This window comes from Pyxicephalus adspersus, chromosome 11, assembly GCF_032062135.1.
Source record: "Pyxicephalus adspersus chromosome 11, UCB_Pads_2.0, whole genome shotgun sequence".
In the NCBI taxonomy this organism is placed as follows: domain Eukaryota; kingdom Metazoa; phylum Chordata; class Amphibia; order Anura; family Pyxicephalidae; genus Pyxicephalus; species Pyxicephalus adspersus.
This window is the reverse complement of record NC_092868.1, coordinates 58,891,472-58,912,784: the sequence shown is the minus strand read 5'-3', so window position 1 is coordinate 58,912,784 and position 21,313 is coordinate 58,891,472. Positions and strand designations below refer to the sequence as shown.

Below are 21,313 nucleotides of genomic sequence, written 5' to 3'. Positions count from 1 at the left end.
TGTTTTATTTACCATCAATTTGCTAATTATAGTAGACGTCATTCCTAGAATTCACATGAAAGGAAGATATACATGGTGGAAAGGCTTCTGTGCTGGAGGAGCATGAGGCGTGAAAAAAATGCTAGAAACTGAGCCTTTAGCAGTACATTATCAACATCTTTGTGAAAAAAACTATCCATAATATATTCATTCTGTATTATTCTAAAAATACACCACATATTAGGCTTGGCCTAGTTTGCAGTCTGTAGTATCGGACTGTAAGGTCAAAGGTCTGTTGAAAATGAAAAATAACTTTGCCTTTCTTGCTAATTTTTTGTTGTAAATGGAAATGCGTGTATAATGTTTTTATTTAAAAAAAAGTATAAAGTAATTTATGGAAAATTGTAACCATCCCACACTTGCAATATGGCTGCACACTATAAGAAACACTTTTCACAGCTTCCAGTTCTGAAGATGTTCTGCTCCCTGCTTGATCTTTTGGCTACAAGTAAATATTAGCATGGAGGTAAAGCCTACTCACAGCGTCCTCATTTTCATTTGTCTATCCAATTTCCCAACATTTTATCAGTATCTCCATAAACTTAGTTAATTTTAAAAGATAATACTACTAGATACTATTCAGAATTTTGGAAAAACTCTAAATGGATATTTATGAATTATATATAAAGAGAGAGATAGAAAGAGAGAGATTGGTTGACTGTAACAGATGTACTTGTCTTTCAAAAGGGAACTGTGTGAACTGTGCAGTGCTATCACCCAACCCAAAGTGATAGTTTTCCAGCTTTATTCACACATATTTATGTGTTTTGTTGCACGTTAATGCAAGTTGTTGTGCACTTTAATGTGTGGTACAGCTTAGGGAGTTGCTATTCTATTTCAATTGCATCCCAACATAACATAAACAAATACACCTCTACGGTGCATAAAAATATCATCTTCCTATGCACTAAGAAAAAAGAAGAGCTACCACTGAGGAAGGCTTTTTACAAGATTTTAGAGGCTGTGTGTGGCCATTTGTGAGATCAGGTACTGATTTGTTGAGTAAACCTGGCTCGCTATCAGTGTTTCTATTCATACCAAAGGTGTTCGATAGGGTTGAGGTCAGGGCTCTGTGCAGGATACTCACCAAAACTGGTGACGCCATAGGCCTGATTTATTAAAGCTCTACAAGGCTGAAGAGGATACACTTTCATCAGTGAAGCTAAGAAAGGAATTCTTAAAAGTTATTTTCTATTTGTTAGTAAATGTTTTCAATCCTTGGCCAGATCTATTCCAGGTTTGCTGGATCACCCAACTTCACTGATAAAGTGTATCCTAAATGTAAAAAGATCCACAGACAGATATACAACAGGAAAGAGATAAAGTAACAGCATAAAGTTTAAAAAGTAACAACATTTGAATAAAAGGTAAAAAAAGGATAAAGAGGAGAAAGGTGAAGGAGGAAATATTAGACAATGGGTATAGAAAAAATAAGGAAACAAATTTCTTCAAAAACAATATTTTCTTGAATAATAAAAAAGTTATATTTTATATCTAGTGGGTAAGGATATGCGGGTCTTTGTAGAGCAGAACATTATTAATTTCTTAGACAATGGTGTGATGTCACAACAGACAAAAAGCATTAAAAACATCAGGGCCATAACCTTTGTGGCATTAACAGAATCTTTTTGCTGGAAACCCTGGAATTCATTTGAAAAGGGGCCACATACATCTGACATACATATTATCTGCTGCCAAGAATAATGTGCAGAGCCATATCTTCAAGCCGGTTTGATGGAAAAGTTGATGGGAGTCTCTACCCTGTGTATTATTCTTCATGGCATTCGCCTTTATGGCTGCTCACATCTGTCACCCTTTATCCTAAAGAACATTATTTCCAATGATTCCACTACCCAAGTGTTTTCCTTTATGAATAATAAAACTGTAGTCCATTGGCCTGATCAGAAAATGATGCCAATGACTAAAAGCGAGACATGGCCTCCTATGTCTGTCAGTGCTAGTTTTCTGGCTATCATGCTAATCCAGGGGAAACGCTGTTGCATTATAAAATCTTATGATAAGTTTCTTTTAATAATACCAGTCCATATCATATAGTACAAAGAATACAGTCTGAGGCAGGTCTTGCAAAGTTTTTGCTCTGGGGATTAAGGCCTCTTCCGGCTTCATTCAGTGTAAAGCTTAACAGACTGGGACTTCCTCTAAATGAGCTTGTTGCCTCCAACTGCTGAATATGTAACTTGCTAATTAAATGAATCCATCAGTGGTGAGCAGGGACAACCGTGAATGCGTTTTATTCATTTTACTTACTACTCATTAGGACTGTTGTGTTAGCAGAAGCTGCGCCATCAGCCGAAGAACAGTTTCCTGGCGGCTGCTGAGTTTAAAGATAAACTGCAGTCCAATGAAATCGCAGGATTTGTTTTTAGTGCCCATCTGCTGAAACTGTTCTGTACAGTCAATTAAAGCATTTTCTTCCTTACAGCAGGAAAACAGATGATATGAAGCCTTCTAAGTGCCAGGTACATGGTTTTCAGTCCGTGGCCAATCCTTCTTCCCAGCATGGCATAACGGAATAGGTGGCAACCAGGAACAAAGCTTGGATGCCATGTTGGAACTTCATCTATTGTCTGTCATGCAGCAGGGTCTGAAGTGTAGCTTTTTTGCTTTGTGAATGAGCCCACCTAGTTGTCCGGTGGTTCTTGGGATGCCACTGGCGGCTAGCACCTTGCCAAGCATTCACCTGACCCAGTCATTGCATGGTTCCTAATGAACCCATCTATCAACATCTTGCTCCAGGCTGAACTGCTCAATGCACCCCCCTCACCTTTCTATAAGAGGCCACAGGTCGGACTCTACATCTTATGTCTTAACCACAAGCACGGTTCACAGGTGTGAGGAATCAGTAAGCATACTGCAACCTTACCACCTGTCTGAACTAGTGTGAACTCCAGGTCTCAAGACTATCCACAGAAAACCCATTATTATAGTTTCCAACCATTTGTTCATCAATATAACCAATCCTGGTGGCCACATACAAGGGCTGAACCTAAAGTGCCCAAACCTCTGTGCTAGAGACAAACATGGTATTTAAAATAACTAACAGTAATACTTGAATATAAACCTTGGTGCCTTCATTTACCTGAAAAAAAACAGGAAATTACTTTGATTTGTGTACATGCCTAGTGCACAAAGTATGGCTGTCACTGCTAACATTTAAAAGAATAAACAATAAAAACAGAATAACAATAAAAATGAATGTGAATAAATACATTCATTGTGGAGTAGTTTTAAAAAAAACTTGTTTGAAAGGGAAAGAAATTTAAATCACATGGGCTCAACCTGCATATCTATATCCCCATTTTTACAGGTTAAAGGTTAGGATGAGTTATTTGTTCTTAAATGAGCTTTTGTGTATTATTGTTGTCCACGAGTAGAACATGTTTTTCACAAACAGCTTGTCTTACAACTCTGATATTTCAAAAGAGACAATGTAGTGTCATGACATGCCACTAGGTGTCACCCGACACTTTATTTTTAAAGTAAAAAATAAATAAATCTTGGTTTATACTCGAGTATATACCGGTAAGTATCAAAAATGTTTTTAAAATGTTTCATTTTTCTTATTCTTTAAATGTATTAGCTTACAAAGAATTAAAACGTAAGCATAGTATGTAGTAAAAATGTACTACATAAAAACTTGTATGTCCTAAAAAAAAGCAATGTTAACTTTGAGTTAAATTAGCCATAAAATTGATTTGACCTAGGAAAAACGGTCAAATCTTTATTGACCTGACCAACTATAAAGTATTTTTCCTGAAAATAGGAAATCTAAATTTGTTTTTGTTTGGCATTACTGCTCTCATCTGTACGATTCTCCATCTGAAAACCGACCCCCGCACCATCTCCAGTTAAAGGCCCCAGCTTAATGGATCTGCCACTGTCTAAGCTATATTTAACGCTGGCCATATGATTTAATAGAAATTATTGGTAGATGAAACAACCAATGGGAAAGGTAATTGAGACACCGGTGTTTATGTTCCACTGGCTATAATTATTGATCCATTGGCTGGTGAACTGGCTGAGCAATGATTACCTCTGGGGAAGCCAATAAAGGCGATCTATAGTTTTCTTAAATCTTCACAGATGTGTCTGTGACTTAACATTAATAATCTAACATTGGGCCCGATTTATTAAAGCTCTCCAAAACTGGAGAAGATAAATTATCATGGGAGAACCTGGGCGATTCAGCAAACCTGGAATATATTTCTTAGAAATCATTTCTTATTAGTAGCCAAAAGCTTTTAATGCTGGACCATATCCATTCCAGTTTTTGTGGATCACCCAAGATAGTCTATCTTTTCCAGTCTTGGAGAACTTTAATAAATCAGGTCGTCCTTATAGAGAGGCACAGCCTACATAGACATCTGACATACAAAATAACCCATGTGAACTGTAACACACAATGTGAAGGTTTATGTAAAGAAATGGCCATGAATATGTGAAGAAGGTAGTCAGGGACAGATAGTCAGTAGGCATTCCTCCACAGGGTAACGGCATCTATTATGAGACAGATCGTTAATGGCGGAACACAAGATGCCATTTTATCGCCTGCTATCGCCAATTCTTACAAATAACACTTGAACGGGCAGAGCAGGCAGAAGTGAAAGCAGTTATAAAGTGCAGTAAAGCAGCTTCTATCTACACAAGAGGAAAATGTTCCATTATTTACAATGTCTGAGTAGCATTCGGCGCGGTAATAGCAGTTCCTTAATCTGCATAGCTCACAGAGCATAAAACACGCAGCGGCTGGGATATTTCCTCGAATGAAGCCGCTTAGAGAGTCGTTTCATCGGGAACTTCCCATCTAATGGGATAGCGGTTGTTATTAAATTGTGTTTACAGACATATTAAATTGTGCTTATAAAACTAAAAGGAGGTTTTTTATTTTATTATATTTCCTTATATTTGCAGAGCGGGAATGGGTGTCTAGGTTGTGTCACGGTCCAGTGATCATGGCGGTAATGGGCACGGCGTGCACACTGCAGATTAGTGAAGCCCAATGTAGAAGGGTCTGTAGCCAGTGATCGTTCTTCTCTGGACTGAATTCACTTATCACAACAATCCCGTCTGCTGTAGGAATCTCGCACCCGACACCATTGCAGCTGATGGCGGTAATTTAATTAATGAGCGTCTATCTGGCTCCAGATTGGCTCCTTAGATACCTAAAAATCCATTGGCTCATCCCGCTATCCGCTGCTGCGTTCTCTAAGTAACAGTTGGTTAATGAAGGCTCCCTGTTCTATTGGCGGTAGCTTCAGATGGAATAACTGTCAACTTACCAGAATGTGTACATAGTTCTCTTCTCAGTGCCAGGCAAACTACTTCCATTTAGTCAGAATTTCCATCTATGTATGTGCTAGGAAACGATTGTTAGTTTTTAACTATTTTGTGTTCAATTACCTCTAATCTTCTGTTTGTTCATGAGTATCTAAAACCAAAGTTATTTTTAGTTTTGAATGGAGTGTGGAAAGATTAGAACCCCAGTCAGGTATTGATTTCTGTCTCTGCTAGGAAAAGTCTAAAGTTACGTACATACTTCAGATGTTTCTCACCCATCCTGCTCATCAGGGGTGAAAATCTAACATGTGGATATTGTTCCCCCGACGTCACTCATCAATCGGGAGCGACCACTGTGCACTCCTGTGCACTATTGAACAGAATGGTGCTGTGTGCTGTGATACCCATCGATTGTTTGTACGAGGTTTAAGCTACGTACACACTTCCAATTATTATCGTTGGTAAACGAACGACAAACGATCCTGCACGATATCTGCGAACGATCGTAAAGCACCGATCCTGTACATACAGATAACGACACGATCGTTCGCAGATATTGTACACGCGATAGATGCGATCGTTTGAACGATACAGGAAGTGACGTGCACCACAGGAAGTGAGCGAACGTTCGTTCACCGCGCATGCTCAGATCATGGACGATCACTGAACGACCGTACACACGATAGATGGTCAACGATCGTCGTCCAATCCGATCCGCCGGTCCGGTCGTTCATTTCCAACGACTATCCTCGTTCATCGGCGTCGTTGGTTACTTTTTTTACAAACGATTTTTGCTCAATCGATCGTTCGTCGTTCGTTCATCGTTCATTTCCAACGATAAAAATTGGAAGTGTGTACGCAGCTTTAGGTATTATTCATACCTTCAGCACTGGGCTGCATTTCCCAATGCAAGAACAATACAAATGATCCTATGTCTTCAGCTGACACCAACTCCTCCCATTGGATTAATCTGGATTAAAAAAAAGAAGTCATGAAGCATTTTTGCAAATACTGTGTATTCTGACATGATACACCACACTGCAGAAAAAAATAAAACCATAGCTACATTAACAAAAAAAGGAGGAAAGTCAGTCAAATGTGTTAAAAACGTTTAACATTTCAGGACCCCCAAGATAAAAACTTGCGCTCTAACAGGCATGAAACCATTGAGGTGCCATGCTAGGTTACAGTATTGCAATGTAGACTTACTGCAGCATGCGACATGTGCATTGTGATGTGTGTTAAAAAAAAAATTGGGTGTTTTTAGGCTGTGAGAGAAGTGTAGTGTGCCTAACAGTGCATGAAAACATAATGTTGATATGATACTTGTAACAAATTAAGTTTAAATATATCTACAGGACCCTTACAGCTGCCATTGGTAGAGGTGGGGCACGCACTCATCCCATTGACAGGTACATATGATGGTGTCTATACACAAAATATAACAAGTCTTACACAAATAATGCATTTGTAACATAAACACAAACCAATGATGTTATTAAGATTATTAGGCGTGTTGTGTTAAATATTTAAAGAAACCTCTATTCGTACTCCCTGTTGGGAGATACCAATGGCCGTGTACATCCAGGGAATGGATAGGATTGAAGGTGGCCAGCAGTATTATTATTATACACTGCTCCCAGATGGAAATCAGAAAGGTGCCTGTGGATAGTATTTGTATAGTGAATTAGCACGGCAATTAGCTATTATCTCAAAAGCGTTCTGAGACTCTCATTAATTCTCCGCTGTCTCTGAATTGCTGATATTGGCAGGAAATCTGGATTCTGCTGTGTGCCTGAAAGACTTCAAATACAACCAGCTGAATTGTCTAAATGGCAACCTACATGAAGCTAGATCAGATGGAATAGCAGTGCTGTTGACCATTGACCAAAGATGTTTAAAATCTTGCTGTCTGCCATGGCCGCCGAATCCATAGTGATTTAACCAACAAGTGCCTGGGCCTGCTAATCAGCATAGAGACCCGTGTAATAATCATTCACAAATGTAGCACAGATAAAATACAAACAAAAGAAACTATAGAATACAGAACATGATAGCACAAAAGCCATTAAATTTTCTGGAGAAAAAATGTGTGAGTCGGAAATAATTTAACAAAGTGATGGTGAGTGTTAATTACTTATTTTCAAGGCAGCAAAGGCTGCTGATAGTGATGTAAATTTTATTTTGTTTTGATACCCCATAAAGGGAACATAATATAATTATCACTCTAATTTATTTAATAAAGCAGATAAAAAAACAACAACTCCATGACATCCAGAGTTTAGTTTGCTAATAAATTCTGATTGGTTGATGGGGGCTACTGCAGCCAAGAGCTTACAATCTAAGAGTTCACAAAAATATATATATCCCTTATTTTTGGCCTGACATTTATTATAAAGTTTGACACACTGACCACCTAATAGAATTATCTGCGTAGGGGTCGCAGCACGTACCCATCGTCGGGTATCAGCCTACCCTGTCATTTTTGAAAGCAGAGGCTATGTCGGGAAGGGATATGACCTCGTATATCTTATGTACAAGTGTTTTCTGCTGAGAACTAATTCATAATTCACACACAGAGCAGATGAGAGAATCTACCTGTGTTTGTTTCCTGCTGTCTGTGTGATGGGGATCAGCCAGCGCTTAGGCTGTCTTGACAAACAAATCACACTACATTAGACAGACATGGTGCGTTTTGTAGCGTTGTGCAAATAAGAAATGCTGGAAGTGTCATTTGTATCCGAGATTCTGACTTCTCCTCACGAGCATTTTACCATTTCAAAAAACGAACAAACTTTCTGTTTCCTGGAGCAGAATACAATATTACAGCTTGTGATGAATATTTAACACCAGCGAGATGATTAAAAAAGGTGAAGAACCTGAGAGTGCAGCAGACATAGCAAGTGGTAAGCAGGCATGGCTCATTGTTCTCACAGCCCTGAGATGATGAAGGATAATATCTGTGCTTGTAATAAAGCATATGTGCAATTGAAGCAGGCCTCATCTTCTTTGCTGCTATACTGCCAAATCAAGCAAGTCTGCAGATGTAACCTCCATCATTCTGGTGACCCCCGATAGCCCTACCAGGATCCTAAACAGTCCCAATTGGGAGCCTCAACAATTTTCTATAGAAAAACACACAGGGAAAAGATAAAAGCACAGATTTAGTGTTATGAGCAGCCTACATCACACAGAAGTTAGTTTTTTTTTGTCAATTACATAATTAGGTTGCAGTGCTACCCCATCCCACCAATATATACTCTTACACCAACCAATAGATTATCCTGCACACATCAACCTATAGAATGATCCACACACACCAACGGATGGAATGATCCGCACACTCCGACCGATGGAATGATCCGCACACACCGACCGATGGAATGATCCACACACCCCGACCGATGGAATGATCCACACACACCGACCGATGGAATGATCCGCACACACCGACCGATAGAATGATCCGCACACACCGACCGATAGAATGGTCCGCACACACCGACCGATGGAATGATCCGCACACCCCGACCGATGGAATGATCCGCACACCCCGACCGATAGAATGGTCCGCACACACCGACCGATGGAATGATCCGCACACACCGACCGATAGAATGATCCACACACACCGACGGATGGAATGATCCACACACACCGACGGATGGAATGATCCACACACACCGACGGATGGAATGATCCGCACACACCGACGGATGGAATGATCCGCACACACCAACCGATGGAATGATCCGCACACCCTGACCGATGGAATGATCTGCACACACCGACCGATAGAATGGTCCGCACACACCGACTGATGGAATAATCTGCACACACCAACCGATGGAATGATCCACACACACCTAAGGACAGAATGGACCACACACTAACAGACAGAATGATCTGCACACAGCTACTGACCACACACTGCATTTACTGATGGAATGATTTGCCTACAGCTACCGACAAAATGATCCTCACACTCCAACCAACAGAATGATCCATATACACCTACGGACAGTATGGACCACATACACCTACCACCAGAATGAGCTGCACACACCTACCAAAAGTATGAAGTTAGGTACACATATTCCCTCACCAAGAAAATTATCCCATTCCCCACACACTTTCTAAAAGTATTAAGAAAGTTATTCCCCCCCCCCCCCCCCCCCCCCCCCCCCCCACCCAAACACACATATCCCAAAAGTTATTAATAACTATTCCCTACACAGCTGCTAAAAGAATAATCCTTACCAAGAAATTGATCCCATTCTCCACGTAGATATTGATCCCTAGTACCCCACACACAAACATACAGAACGATCCCCCCCATACTTCTATGGAAGTTATTATATCTGCTCCCCAGCACTTGTATGAGCCCAATCACTAAGCTTCCCAGGCAGTAAAGGGTTTGTTGGTCTGTGATAGATCTGATGTAGAAAAGTACATTTTCATTGCTAAAATGCCGAAAACACCCTGAAGGTGAACCATCAATAATGTAAAGGTTAAATGCGTTTCTATCACACAATGTGCAGACGTGGAATAAGAGGAGGAATATCACGTGTGCAGGTTGGAATATTTCTAGGCTCCAGACTTGGTGGTAATTTACAGTGTTCTAGTTCATCATGTGCAGAGTTTTATATTTCAAGATTTTAGCCCCACACTTGTTTCAAGAACTTTACAGTTAAAGCGTGACTCTGGTTTGGTTACAAATAATATTATAAATGCCACACAATCTGCACTTGTAGTTGGCTCATTCCTTCTGTTACAGCTATAGAAATAACATGCAACCTGCTGCATGAGTAATGATACTTGTGATATGATGGACCCAGAACAGTAAAACCTTCTGGTGAAGCAACTTTTGTCAAAGTTTTTCCAGATGACTCCCTCTTTGCTAAAAGAGGCTGCAATGTTTATGGGGTATGTGAGGTCCAGGCCGTGACCAATTTGTGCTTTCACAAGTTGCCATTATGTGTTGGGGTGCCAAAATGGGATGGCACAATATGTATTGTGATAACGTACCCATTAACACGTGTTATCTTTGTGCTTAGAGTGGAGAAAATGTTTTGGCCCCAAAAACTCTTCCACTAAACTAGTAGAAAGCACAATGAGAGCTGAACATAAGGTGTCTGTATACATCACTTCGGTCAATAAAAAGAAAATTAAGGGTGGGGTCCTCATTTTATGATATTGTTCGGAGTAACCTAAATTATCACTTACATGTTCTTGAGGCATTCAAGATCTGGAACAGTGCATATAGAGCCTAATTATACAGGGAAATATTTTTAAAGGTGTCCCAAGCTTGTGGGCCACCCTTAGTGCAAGGTATGGGAACCATGGCATGGTAGAGCTGAAACACAATGCTATCTTGCTTTTTTAACAGACAAAGGTGCAACAACCACACTTGCACATTGTACTGCAATTAGCAGTTCTGGCATTAGGTGATGCTGTTGTGAATAATGATTGTGCTGTGTATTCTTCCTAATGGAACTATGATGTAATTTCCTGTCTTTGGCAATAAAACAAACGAGGCTCAGCCATGTGTCCAGCACTTTTTCGGTAACAGCCATATCTGCAGTTTTTTCACATACACATGTGAAATCAATACTCTGTTATATATAGTATATAATTTAAATACTGAACATTTCTTTTGGCCAAATGCACCAGTACGTGAAAGATCTATGTACTGCACACTTTTCCTGAAGAGAATATTATATGTTTATAGAAGAGGGTGGATTGTCCTCTGTACAGGAAGAGTGATGGCCCCCTGTTCCTATCACCGGTGATGGGTGAGCAGAGCCCGCTGCACCTGTACACAGCAGCACCTGCACAAACCTCTCTGTTATAAATGAGAAGGGGGTGTCATTAGGACAGGCATTCTGTTTCCCAGCAATTATTTTCACATAAGGCATTATTACCGCACTTTTTATCATATATTTGTACTGGCAATGGTCTGATTGTTTGGAAGGAAGCGCGGGGGCTCGTTTCGCGTGAAACACCAGGCATTTTTCAAGCTGACATGAAGATGAAATCATTAAAATCTGTGCACTGAAGGCAGCTCGGGGTCAGAACAACAATATTTTTAGAAGTAATTAATGGTAAGAATCTCTCTTTCATTTATTATAGATTGTATTTGTAGAGGAAGAAAAATGTTTCTTGGTTGTACAAATTAATAATCGCCTGGAAGGAAGATGGAAACAATAATGAGGAGATCAGGGCCAGGACGTTCCGGATTCTAAAAATCGCCAACATACCTGCTTTAGCTTTTTGAAGCCAATTCTCACCTGGTTATTCTCTTTTTTTTTTTTTAGAAAAGTTTTGGGATATATTTTGTGATGTTGAAGTGTAGCATAAAAAAGTGAAAAGACAGATATGGAAAAAGTGAAAAAAGAAAACCGATAAAATAGGGCAAAATGAAAAAAACAAAAGAAAGTCTGCCGATGACAGCTTAGTTCCGACATTAATTACTTCAGAATGGGGAATGTCAAAAAGACTTTAGAAAGATGAGAAATGTACCTGAAAAATAAAATTCACCTTTGACCTAAGTCGAAAAGTGGTGAAAATGCGAAAGGCAATTATCCCTAACCACTGAAACTGACATGGGAAGTCGATATTTCCCATGAAAAAATTGGCAAATATTGATTTTGAGCTTTTTTAAATAGATGCCTAAGTGCGAATAACAGAACTTCACATTCTCCATACCTCTGGCTGCCCAGGATTTGTTCATTAGATGAATGGGAAGAGAGAAGCATGGTGGAAATGTACATGTATGTTGCAACATATATATAAAAAAACACAAAATAATTGTACACACCATGATATATATATCATGAACAATGCAAACACATGGGATACCCCAAGATGAAGCTTCCAAAGACTCATGGGCTCATTTTAGGACCCGAACAGATTTACTGCCCTGTGATTAGTATGCAGCTGAGGGAGTCAGAGATTTGCTGCCTGCCTTTGAGGTTTCTCACACAGGTAAGTGTTTTGTGACAAATTCCCTTTAAAAATGTGAAGTTGAAGTTGTGTGTCCCTCACCCCTCGTTATTACCGACATATGTCATACCAGAATGGCACACTGTCATCCAGCTGTCAAAGCCGTGTTAATATATTTGACCGCAGGCATGTCATAACCTTCAACCAGACACACCGTGCGAGGGGAGCCACCGCCATCCCTAATGTGCCAAGGCATCTTAATCTAATTAGCACATAGGAAGCCCAATACTGCTAATAATTAGTGATCAGCAGGACAGGGAATGTGACAACCCATCAGCACTTCTACACCTCCTGGCAGGAAGCATTCAGAAGGGACAAAGGGGCTCCATTAATTCTCAAAACGTTTCGTTGTCAGTAAGCTGCTCTTAACAAACTCATGAAATCTGATTGACACAGCATTTGATTAGTTGGGGGATAAGAAATTGTTTCTTCTAGTTTTATACATGATCTGCCCATAAGACAAATTTTAAACTAGCTTCACACTATACAAATTTTATTCTACAATTTTCTTTATATCTATCACTAGCTATGTAAAGGAAGGCCTTGCCCATATCATGGAGTTTTGGTTCCTCTAAGGGACATTACACAGGGTGATTTTTTGTTATTTTCAATGGCATCCATAACCTGATAATGTATTGGCAATTTGTGGCTTAGTTGCTCAGCAAAAGTTTTAGCGGTGTTTTGTGTTGGCTCAGCTACAAATCCTTATTCTGTTGTAGCCACCCCTTCACTAGCAACAAGTCACTGAAATGAGATATTTGGAGCAATCATTAATTACTGCGACACAATCTCGCTAGTGTGACATGTTCCTAAACGTGGATTGTACAATCAGACTATTGTGTATGGCTAACATATACTCATTTATAGTTTTTTCTTCTCCGCGCCAGCTGGTTTGTGCCAACCCGCCCAGCGAGAGCCTTTGACCCTGGCACACACACCATGGAAGCATTTGCACAGTAAGAAAATATTTCACACCTAAATACTAAGGGCCATTTCAGACTAGCAGTGAGCTGCAGCAATCTGCCACAGGCCTAACCGCAGTCCCAACCTCTTTATTATTAATAATAATAAACAGTATTTATATAAAGCTAACATATTACGAAGCACTGTACGATAAATAGGGGTTTCAAATGACAGACAGATACAGACAGTGACACAGGAAGAGGAGAGGACCAGAAGAGCTTACAATCTAGAAGGTGGGGGAAGAATCACACAAAAGGGGGGATATGGAATGGTGGGAAGTAGTGAGGGTTAGGACAGGAGAAGACGGGAAGGTGAGATTGAAGCGCTTTTTTAAAGAAGCAGAAAGTAAGAGCAAGCTAAAAAGGTCGAGGAAGACCATTCCAGAGAGTCGGGGCAGCTCTAGAATAGTCTTGGAGCTGTGCATGTGATGAGGTTATAAGTGAGAAAGTCATTAGTAGGTCATTGGAGGAGCGAAAAGAACGGCTAAGGGGGTGGAAAAGTTAGGTGGGACAAGAACTGCTGAGAGATTTGAAGGCAAGGCACAGAAGCTTAGATTTAGGAGCGAATTAGAGAGTTTGGGTATCATTTTTAACAGTAGCCTGCAAAATGCAATGGATGCATATACTTTTATAGGATAATCAATTTAAAGTTTTTGGATTTAGAAGATTACTTTACCTTTCTTTTGGACTCCAGTACAAGGTGACCCTGTAACATGAGCAGCTTTATCAAGAGTTCCGTGACTACCCAATTGCTTCTAAGGTCCAATGTATAATGAATAGGGAATCCATGCAACATACAATTTGTGACAAGACCCTTTTCTAAACTATGTGGTGATGGAAATTGTATGGTGCCAAACTTATGTGAGTAAAAAATGAATTATCAGGGCACCAAGGTACTCAAATTGCACAGCTCATTGTAAGGGTGGCTTCCCCATAAACCAATCCATCTATTTGCTGTAATGTCCAAAATAAGGCCGCTACACTTTAACAAAATACAAAGTTACAACGGCCTAGCTAGTATTTTGAGAACTGTGAGCCAAAATCACAGCAGCAATCCTGCTGAAGCAGCTTGGAACACAAATCTTTTACCTTATCATGGAATACTGCTAATTCCTCCGTACTGTAGCTCTCAGATCTTGTTATGACTTGACCCGACCATTTCTGGACTAGTTTGATGGCATTGAATAATGACTGTCTGAGCTGCTGGCTCTACAATGAGTGAATCTGGCAGCCAGGCCCGGTATTTCTCTAATCTCAAGCCCCCGATATCATTTTTTATCTGCAGAAGGATAGGGCAGAAGCCTTTATAACCCTAACCTTGTATGATTTCTTTTGTTACACCTTCAAAAGGTGCATATGGTTAAACATCTCAACATACAGGTATCTTAATTAATCATTATAAGTGTAGCCGGGAAGAGTGCTAATTACACTGCGGTATGCGCTGCCTTGGAAGGCTGACATTGGGAATTTAACCTGTGCGTCACTGACACATCATTCACCTGCTCGGCTTGCCAGGAATGCCGGGAGATATTAGTCGCTTAGTACAGAGAATTTCCTATTTATGCAAAGATTAAAGGATCATAAAGAATAGGAAGTGAAAGCTGGAATAAAGTGCCAACAAAATATGAAAATAAAATGCTGAGAAAGACTTCCATGGAATTCAATAAAATCAGGCTTATAAATCAGAAATGTGCACGTATCACTGCTGCTTTTGAAAATACAGACTGGCACTGTCCTGACTATTGAAATACCTATTTCAGGCTGTCAGATAACATCTGCAGTGCAGGAATGAGTGCAGAAAGCTGCAATAAATGTGTGCAATTCTCAGCATATATTGAAAAATCAGTAACCAGGGGTACCTTTAATAAATAGCAAATGACTTTAATAAATCCATTCCAGGTTTGCTGCATTGCCCAGGTTCGCTGTTAAAAGTGTATCCTCTCCTGCTTTGGAGAGCTTTAATAAATTAGACCCTTCCTGTCTATTTGCATTGCAACGATACCTATTTGAAGCATTTCTCAGGGTAGGTTTCCTGATGGTGACCCCACTAAGCCATGTTTGTGTAATGTACATTAAAATAGCTACTTGTATTCTCCATTGGAAACAGAAGAGACAATGTGAAAATGCAGGGACACAATTGGGAGACGGGGCAGAGTGTTGTCACCATATGACAGGAAGAATGTGTACAAGGACCTGGATCACCAGGATTTATTTTAGTGCATGCTGCTAAATTGCAATTAAGAGAAGACATTATTATGTTAAAGCATATATAGGATTTTAGTGATTGATAAATTGGATAATCTATGTACGGCCAGGTTTATGAAGCAAAGAACTGTAATACTTGTATTATGTGCATTGAAACAGAAAAAAATGTATGAAAACGGTATTAAACAATTGTAACTGTATTTAGCAATTGCATTGAAATTCTCTATTCCTAGTTTCTATATATCTGTTTTTATGGACAATAGCAGTTTATATATCCAGAAAGGTCAGCTGCTTTAGGCTCCTGTGGGTAAATCAGATTTAGCCCTTAGTTTACAGGTTAGAAAATGCACCTCATGAACCAAAGGGAGCACTGATCATAGCTGGGCACAGCTCAATATACAGGTAAAATTAAATAGCAACCCACTGGACACATGTATACAGCAGAGATTCAGGTTGGAATGTGCCCCAAACTTCATAAATAAATAATGATAATGATATATATAATGCTGTTATTGGTAATAATAGCAGTGCAGTGTCTGCACATTTACATGCTGCCACCATGAGGATATCTGGACAACTACACCACTCATATCAAATCATAGAAAACCTTGCACACCAGCTCAGCTTTAAGGCCTCAAAAATGGCATTGAGATTCTTTTATGGTAACAAGTATTTAATTTATTGCATTTTATAGAAATCTGAATTACGCAAAACAACATAGAATATGGCTAAAAATGATCACCCAAGTACAAGGTAGTCCTTTAAAGTAAAGCATTACTGAACACATTTGTAACTTACTTGGCCTGATTTATGAATGCTTTTCAAAGCTGGAGAAGATACACTGTCATCAGTGAACCTGGGTGATCCAGCAAACCTGGAATGGATTTCTTCAAAGTAATTTGCTATTTGTTAGCAAAGGTTTTCAATCCTGGACCAGATACATTCGAGGTTTGCAGGATCATTCAGGTTCACTGATGACAGTGTATCATCCCTAGCCTTTTAATAAATCAGGCCCATTGTAAGGCCAGAGAGAGGTAGATGCTATGGTCCAGTAACAGCCTGTCATGAGTACATGAAAGTATTATGTAGTTTGTTGTTCCTTTAAAGGAGAAAATACTTTCACATTAGTTTCTTATTAAAATGCTGTTACTTTGAGACCTTCCTAAATGTGCCCTGCAAACCAGATATATATATTTCTTTACATATAAAGCACTAAGTTACAAAACACTGTACAATAAATGAGGGCAGCACGTGACAGTCTTACATAACAATATAGAAACAACACTTCACATTCTAAATTCACATACAAATCTGCATCCTAAAAGAGGTTCTTGAAAACATTGCTACTTTTTCCCTATATTGTTGTTAAAAAAGGACCCACGTGGGTTGCAGTGCACCAGACCACATGGCAATGCACTACCAGTTGTTGCACTGCACTGAAAAGAATGCTGCATGTCCACCAATGAACTTGGCATGCCTTAATGTAACGCACGTTAATGCACAAATAAATATGCACAGATCTGATATAGATCCGTACTTTTAAATGAGGGACAGTTGTGAGGGGAAGAGGATTTGGCTGGGAAACCAGAGGTGTTGTACACATATATAAAATTAATGCTTCATTGTGATGGCAGCTGCCCAGTACCCGATTGGCTAATGAGAGTTCTAATGTGCATGCATTAAAGAAAGTGAGCTAATATGAAATAATGTGAGCACCTAATGAAGGCTCAGTCACTAAATGTACAGATGTAATGGCCTCGATCAGTAACTGCGGCAGCTTCTACTCTTAACACTTCTCTGTCATTATCGGTGTGCAGCTGCTGAATGTCGGAGAATGGTAAAGGGGTCCCTTGTGGGATCTAGTTTCCCCTCCAGAGCAGGCAGTAATGAGTCTTTGCACAATGTAAGCTGGAGATAGGAAGCTTTGTTCATAGGAACAGTGGGGCCCAAAAGAAATTGTTTCCGCCTTATCTCACAGCTCCTCAAATGTCATCAATGGTAGAAATTAGAGTGCAGGGTGCTTATGATCGCTTCCATAAAGAGAATGCCGGTTTAATTAAAAAAGTTGAGTTTAAATATCAGCCATCCGTTCATGTACTCTTGTTGGTCAGGGTACCAGAAAGGTGATATTTATATAGTAAAGAGTGTGTAAACCCTGGCAGCGAATGTTTGGTCTGGTGAATATACAATTAAAAAAGGTTTAATTGTATCCATTCAATAAGTGCAAAACAATACCTGGTGATGCATGATGCCAAACAAGCTGACAAAAAGATTTTGGATTAACAAACATGAAGACACTTAAAGTGTTTGTATACACTACTGAGTAATAAAACAAGTAAACAAACATGCAGTAATATCAATTTTATTTGATGTTTTGCTGATGCTTGTGTTAATTTCTTTCTGGCCACCTAAATGTCAAAAGAATCCAATTAGTGCTGCTCAAACTCTGATTCATTGATCTGACATCTGTCATAGTCCTAGACATGTTTGGGAAGTTCGCTCAGTCCCAATGAAGAAAAATTTAGCAGTGATAAGTCAATCTCGTGCATCAAATACACAACGTTTGGACAGATTGCTTCTACTCTTATTGTAGATTTATTAAAAATACTGCTTAGCTATAATAATTCTAACCTGAACTATGATCCGGCTGCTAAAGGCAACACAGGAACCCCCACTGCATTAAGAATAATGTATTCATTGTTCTGCCCATGTAATGCCATGCCACAGTTTTTATACCATTTGTAAGGGTGTGTTCAGCTTCACTACATGTTTAAAGTAAACCTGTCATGAATTTAACAGTTGTACAATTGGGTGGCATGGTGGCTCAGAGGTTCCAGGTTCGAATCTTGGCCAGGGCAACATCTGCATGGAGTTGGCTTGTTCTCCCCATGCTTGTGTGGGTTTCCTACCACATTCCAAAATTTGTGGTCAGATTAACTGGCTTTCACCCAAATTGACCTTGTGGTAGGGACATTAGATTTTGAGTCCCTTTGAGGGACAGCTAGTGGGATGACTATGGACTTTGTAAATACTTGTTAATAATAATAATTACTAGCATAATGGCTTAAAGTGAACCTGTGTCTGCCTATACAGAGCAATGCAAAGGATTCACTTTAATGCAGACTCCAGCTGCAGCTTACACCTACCTTCCCTTTATTCCCGGCCATTCTCTTTGGAGTTGGTCCCCTTCCTCCCAGATGACTGGAAAGGTTCTTGATAATTGGCCACTCAATCTCATATCTTCTCCTTGTTGTCTGGGGCTGAAAAAGAGCAGCAAGGGATTAAAGGAAAGGCAAGTGCAATCTGCATATGTTTTTCTAACACTATGCTGCAAAATTTAATTTTTTTTTTTTCAACTGTTTACAATATTCCTGAAGTGTTGAAGGCTCTGTGTGCTACAGAAGTGCATTAGCTTCACCTCACCAGCTCTGACATCAACCAAGCTAAATTCTATTTGCGGCACTGTGTTAGAGGAATATTCTCGAAGAAAAAAAGAATGAAATATTGTTACATGACTTTACATATGGTGGTGACAGGGTCTCTTAAATGACATTTAAAATAACCCGAATTGACCTTTAAAAGCTGATAAACATTAGATGACAGTGAGGATTGTCAGAGCTATTTATTATTTTTCACTTTTCTACAAGAAAAGGAGAAGAATTTCTCAGCATGTTGAAGAACCTCCTTGTGTGGTAATAAGGGCCTTTAGGTGTGCAGCTTCCATTACTGGCCTATTTCAGTGCAGAAACAGCCTAGTATTAGAAAAAAAACACTGAAAATTAGGGTCATTGCTTGCCTTTATCGATCCACCTTTGGCAAATAAAAGCAAAAAGAGAGCGAGAGGTCACAGTCAGTGTGCCGGAGAACTAAGCGAGAAGCCGAGGCTGCATATAAATGTAATCAGCTAATGTGGATGTTCCCACGGACAAAGATAATCACAGAATAATACCTTCATAGGGGCCCTTTCACATATAGCGATCTGTTTTGGTGAGGGATCCTATATACCTGCACATGCATTGTTAGGGCAGCCCATTCTGTAAAATAAGTGACCGTCAAACTGTATGGCCATGAAAGAAAGAACTCCCTGCAGAATTTGATATTGCAGTATAAGTGTGTTCACTCTAAATGAATTGTGAAATGGTGTGTCATTCCTAATGGACAGTAATGAATGTCATGCTATGTGTTGCAGTGACTTTTTGATTATCTTGATACCAGCCTAAAACACTGACACAAATTGGTAAGTTTATTTGCAGGCTGATCAAATTTACTTAAATGCCTTACAAAAACATATTACAAAGACACTAGTTTCCTTTTAAATGTTAGCTGTAAGGCTATTATATAAATGACCATCTTGCTTTAATCATTGTTTTAGATTTGTGCAATGAGCAATGAAATGGTGTTTAGAGAAAGCTGAAAGTAGATGAAGACAATTAAAATGCAAGCCTTGGTTAAAAAGGAGATAAAACTGATTAAACATTGATAATGGATGAAATTACCCACTTTCTATTTTAGTCTTCATTTTGTAATAGTTTAAAAATATTCTTAAACACATACATTTGCAAGGCCGGAGGACATGTGACTGTCCTTGAATAATGTCTATGTAGTTGTAGCTGCTGATGGATGATTTTCTGCCTGCAATATAGTTCAGCATCCAAGAGTGAAAACACAGATCAATGTGGGGTGAAAGTGGAAGAAATGTCAGCTACCAGGGATGACTTAAAACCATTAGAGAAGTGTTCTGTCTGTATCATGTGATCAGGGGATTGGGCTTTGTTAATAAGTATGCAGTTTAGCAATGTCTCTCTCTTATGGTTTCCAGGTGGGCAAAAGGTGGACAACTTCTGAAAGAGGTAACAGAAGAGACCTTCGAGACAGTGGTGGATTATTCATTCTTCACAGAGCCAGTGTCGTGTGAAGTCACCAATGCCCTGGGCAGCACCAATGTCAGCAGAACTGTGGATGTATATTGTAAGAGTCTGACCTCTGTTCAGTGTCCCTGTTCACATAATCCTATTACAATTCCCAGGATTGGCTTTCCAGTTACACCTTTCCAGAATGTATAGCCAATAAAAGGTCCATTTATAACAGGCTGGAATGGATATTATACTTTATTTCTTTGATAGTTTAAACAAACTTTTTATTGTTTTGGCCTATGCTGCACTTCAATAATACCCCTTCTGGTAAATGTTTGTAGAAAATGAAGATCACTTTAGCAAGAAAATTGGACAAGCTGTGGCAAGATGAAAAAAAAAATATTAAATTAAAGAAAAACATTATTACATAACCTTCCTAATTTAGACACAAAGTAAACTAAAAATCTGATACAAAAATGTGCTTATTGATTATGTTGAACAATTTCTCATTAGCATTTGCTCACATTCTACAAAGTATTGTCTGAGCCTTATAAGAGATGACCTCCTACCTCCTACCTATCTTATGTGCTTGTTACCTACTAGGGAGCCCGATGTAGCACTTGGTTGTTCTTAATGTGCAACCAAAACAATGCTGTCATTTTCAGAAAGAGATCAGACAGGTATCTGGATGTGTAACAATAGACTAAACAAAGGCAAGAGCCCAGGTGAAGAAGGGTTGAGGTCAGCTAGAGGGTGAAATAGATCATGAAAGAGGATTCATGTAAGTTGAGGTTATGCCAAGCTTCATGTTCTGATGTACCCAGCTTACCTGATATTAATAGCAAACATGCACAAAGGCTACAGCATGTAAAATCCAAGACACTGGAATGTAGGCAGTAAATAGTGGGGTCAATAATGGAACGTCTGAAAAGACAGAAGAGGTCCTTATAT

General features: G+C 39.4%; 1 protein-coding gene and 1 long non-coding RNA gene across 3 annotated transcripts in view; one reads left to right on the top strand and one right to left on the bottom strand.

The window, feature by feature from the left end:
- KIRREL3 (kirre like nephrin family adhesion molecule 3) overlaps positions 1 to 21,313 on the top strand; it is a 587,585-nt gene that overhangs the window by 498,289 nt on the left and 67,983 nt on the right. For both annotated transcript variants that reach the window (XM_072425973.1, XM_072425974.1), the window contains exon 8: positions 20,329 to 20,477. In XM_072425973.1, the coding sequence (XP_072282074.1) occupies positions 20,329 to 20,477 (149 nt within the window). The remainder of the gene's footprint in view (positions 1 to 20,328; positions 20,478 to 21,313) is intronic.
- Positions 16,199 to 21,280, bottom strand: LOC140340652 (uncharacterized). Its single transcript, XR_011922697.1, has 3 exons — positions 21,192 to 21,280; positions 18,656 to 18,769; positions 16,199 to 17,917 (listed from the first exon to the last, which is right to left on the bottom strand). It is a non-coding gene; the product is annotated as an uncharacterized lncRNA (long non-coding RNA).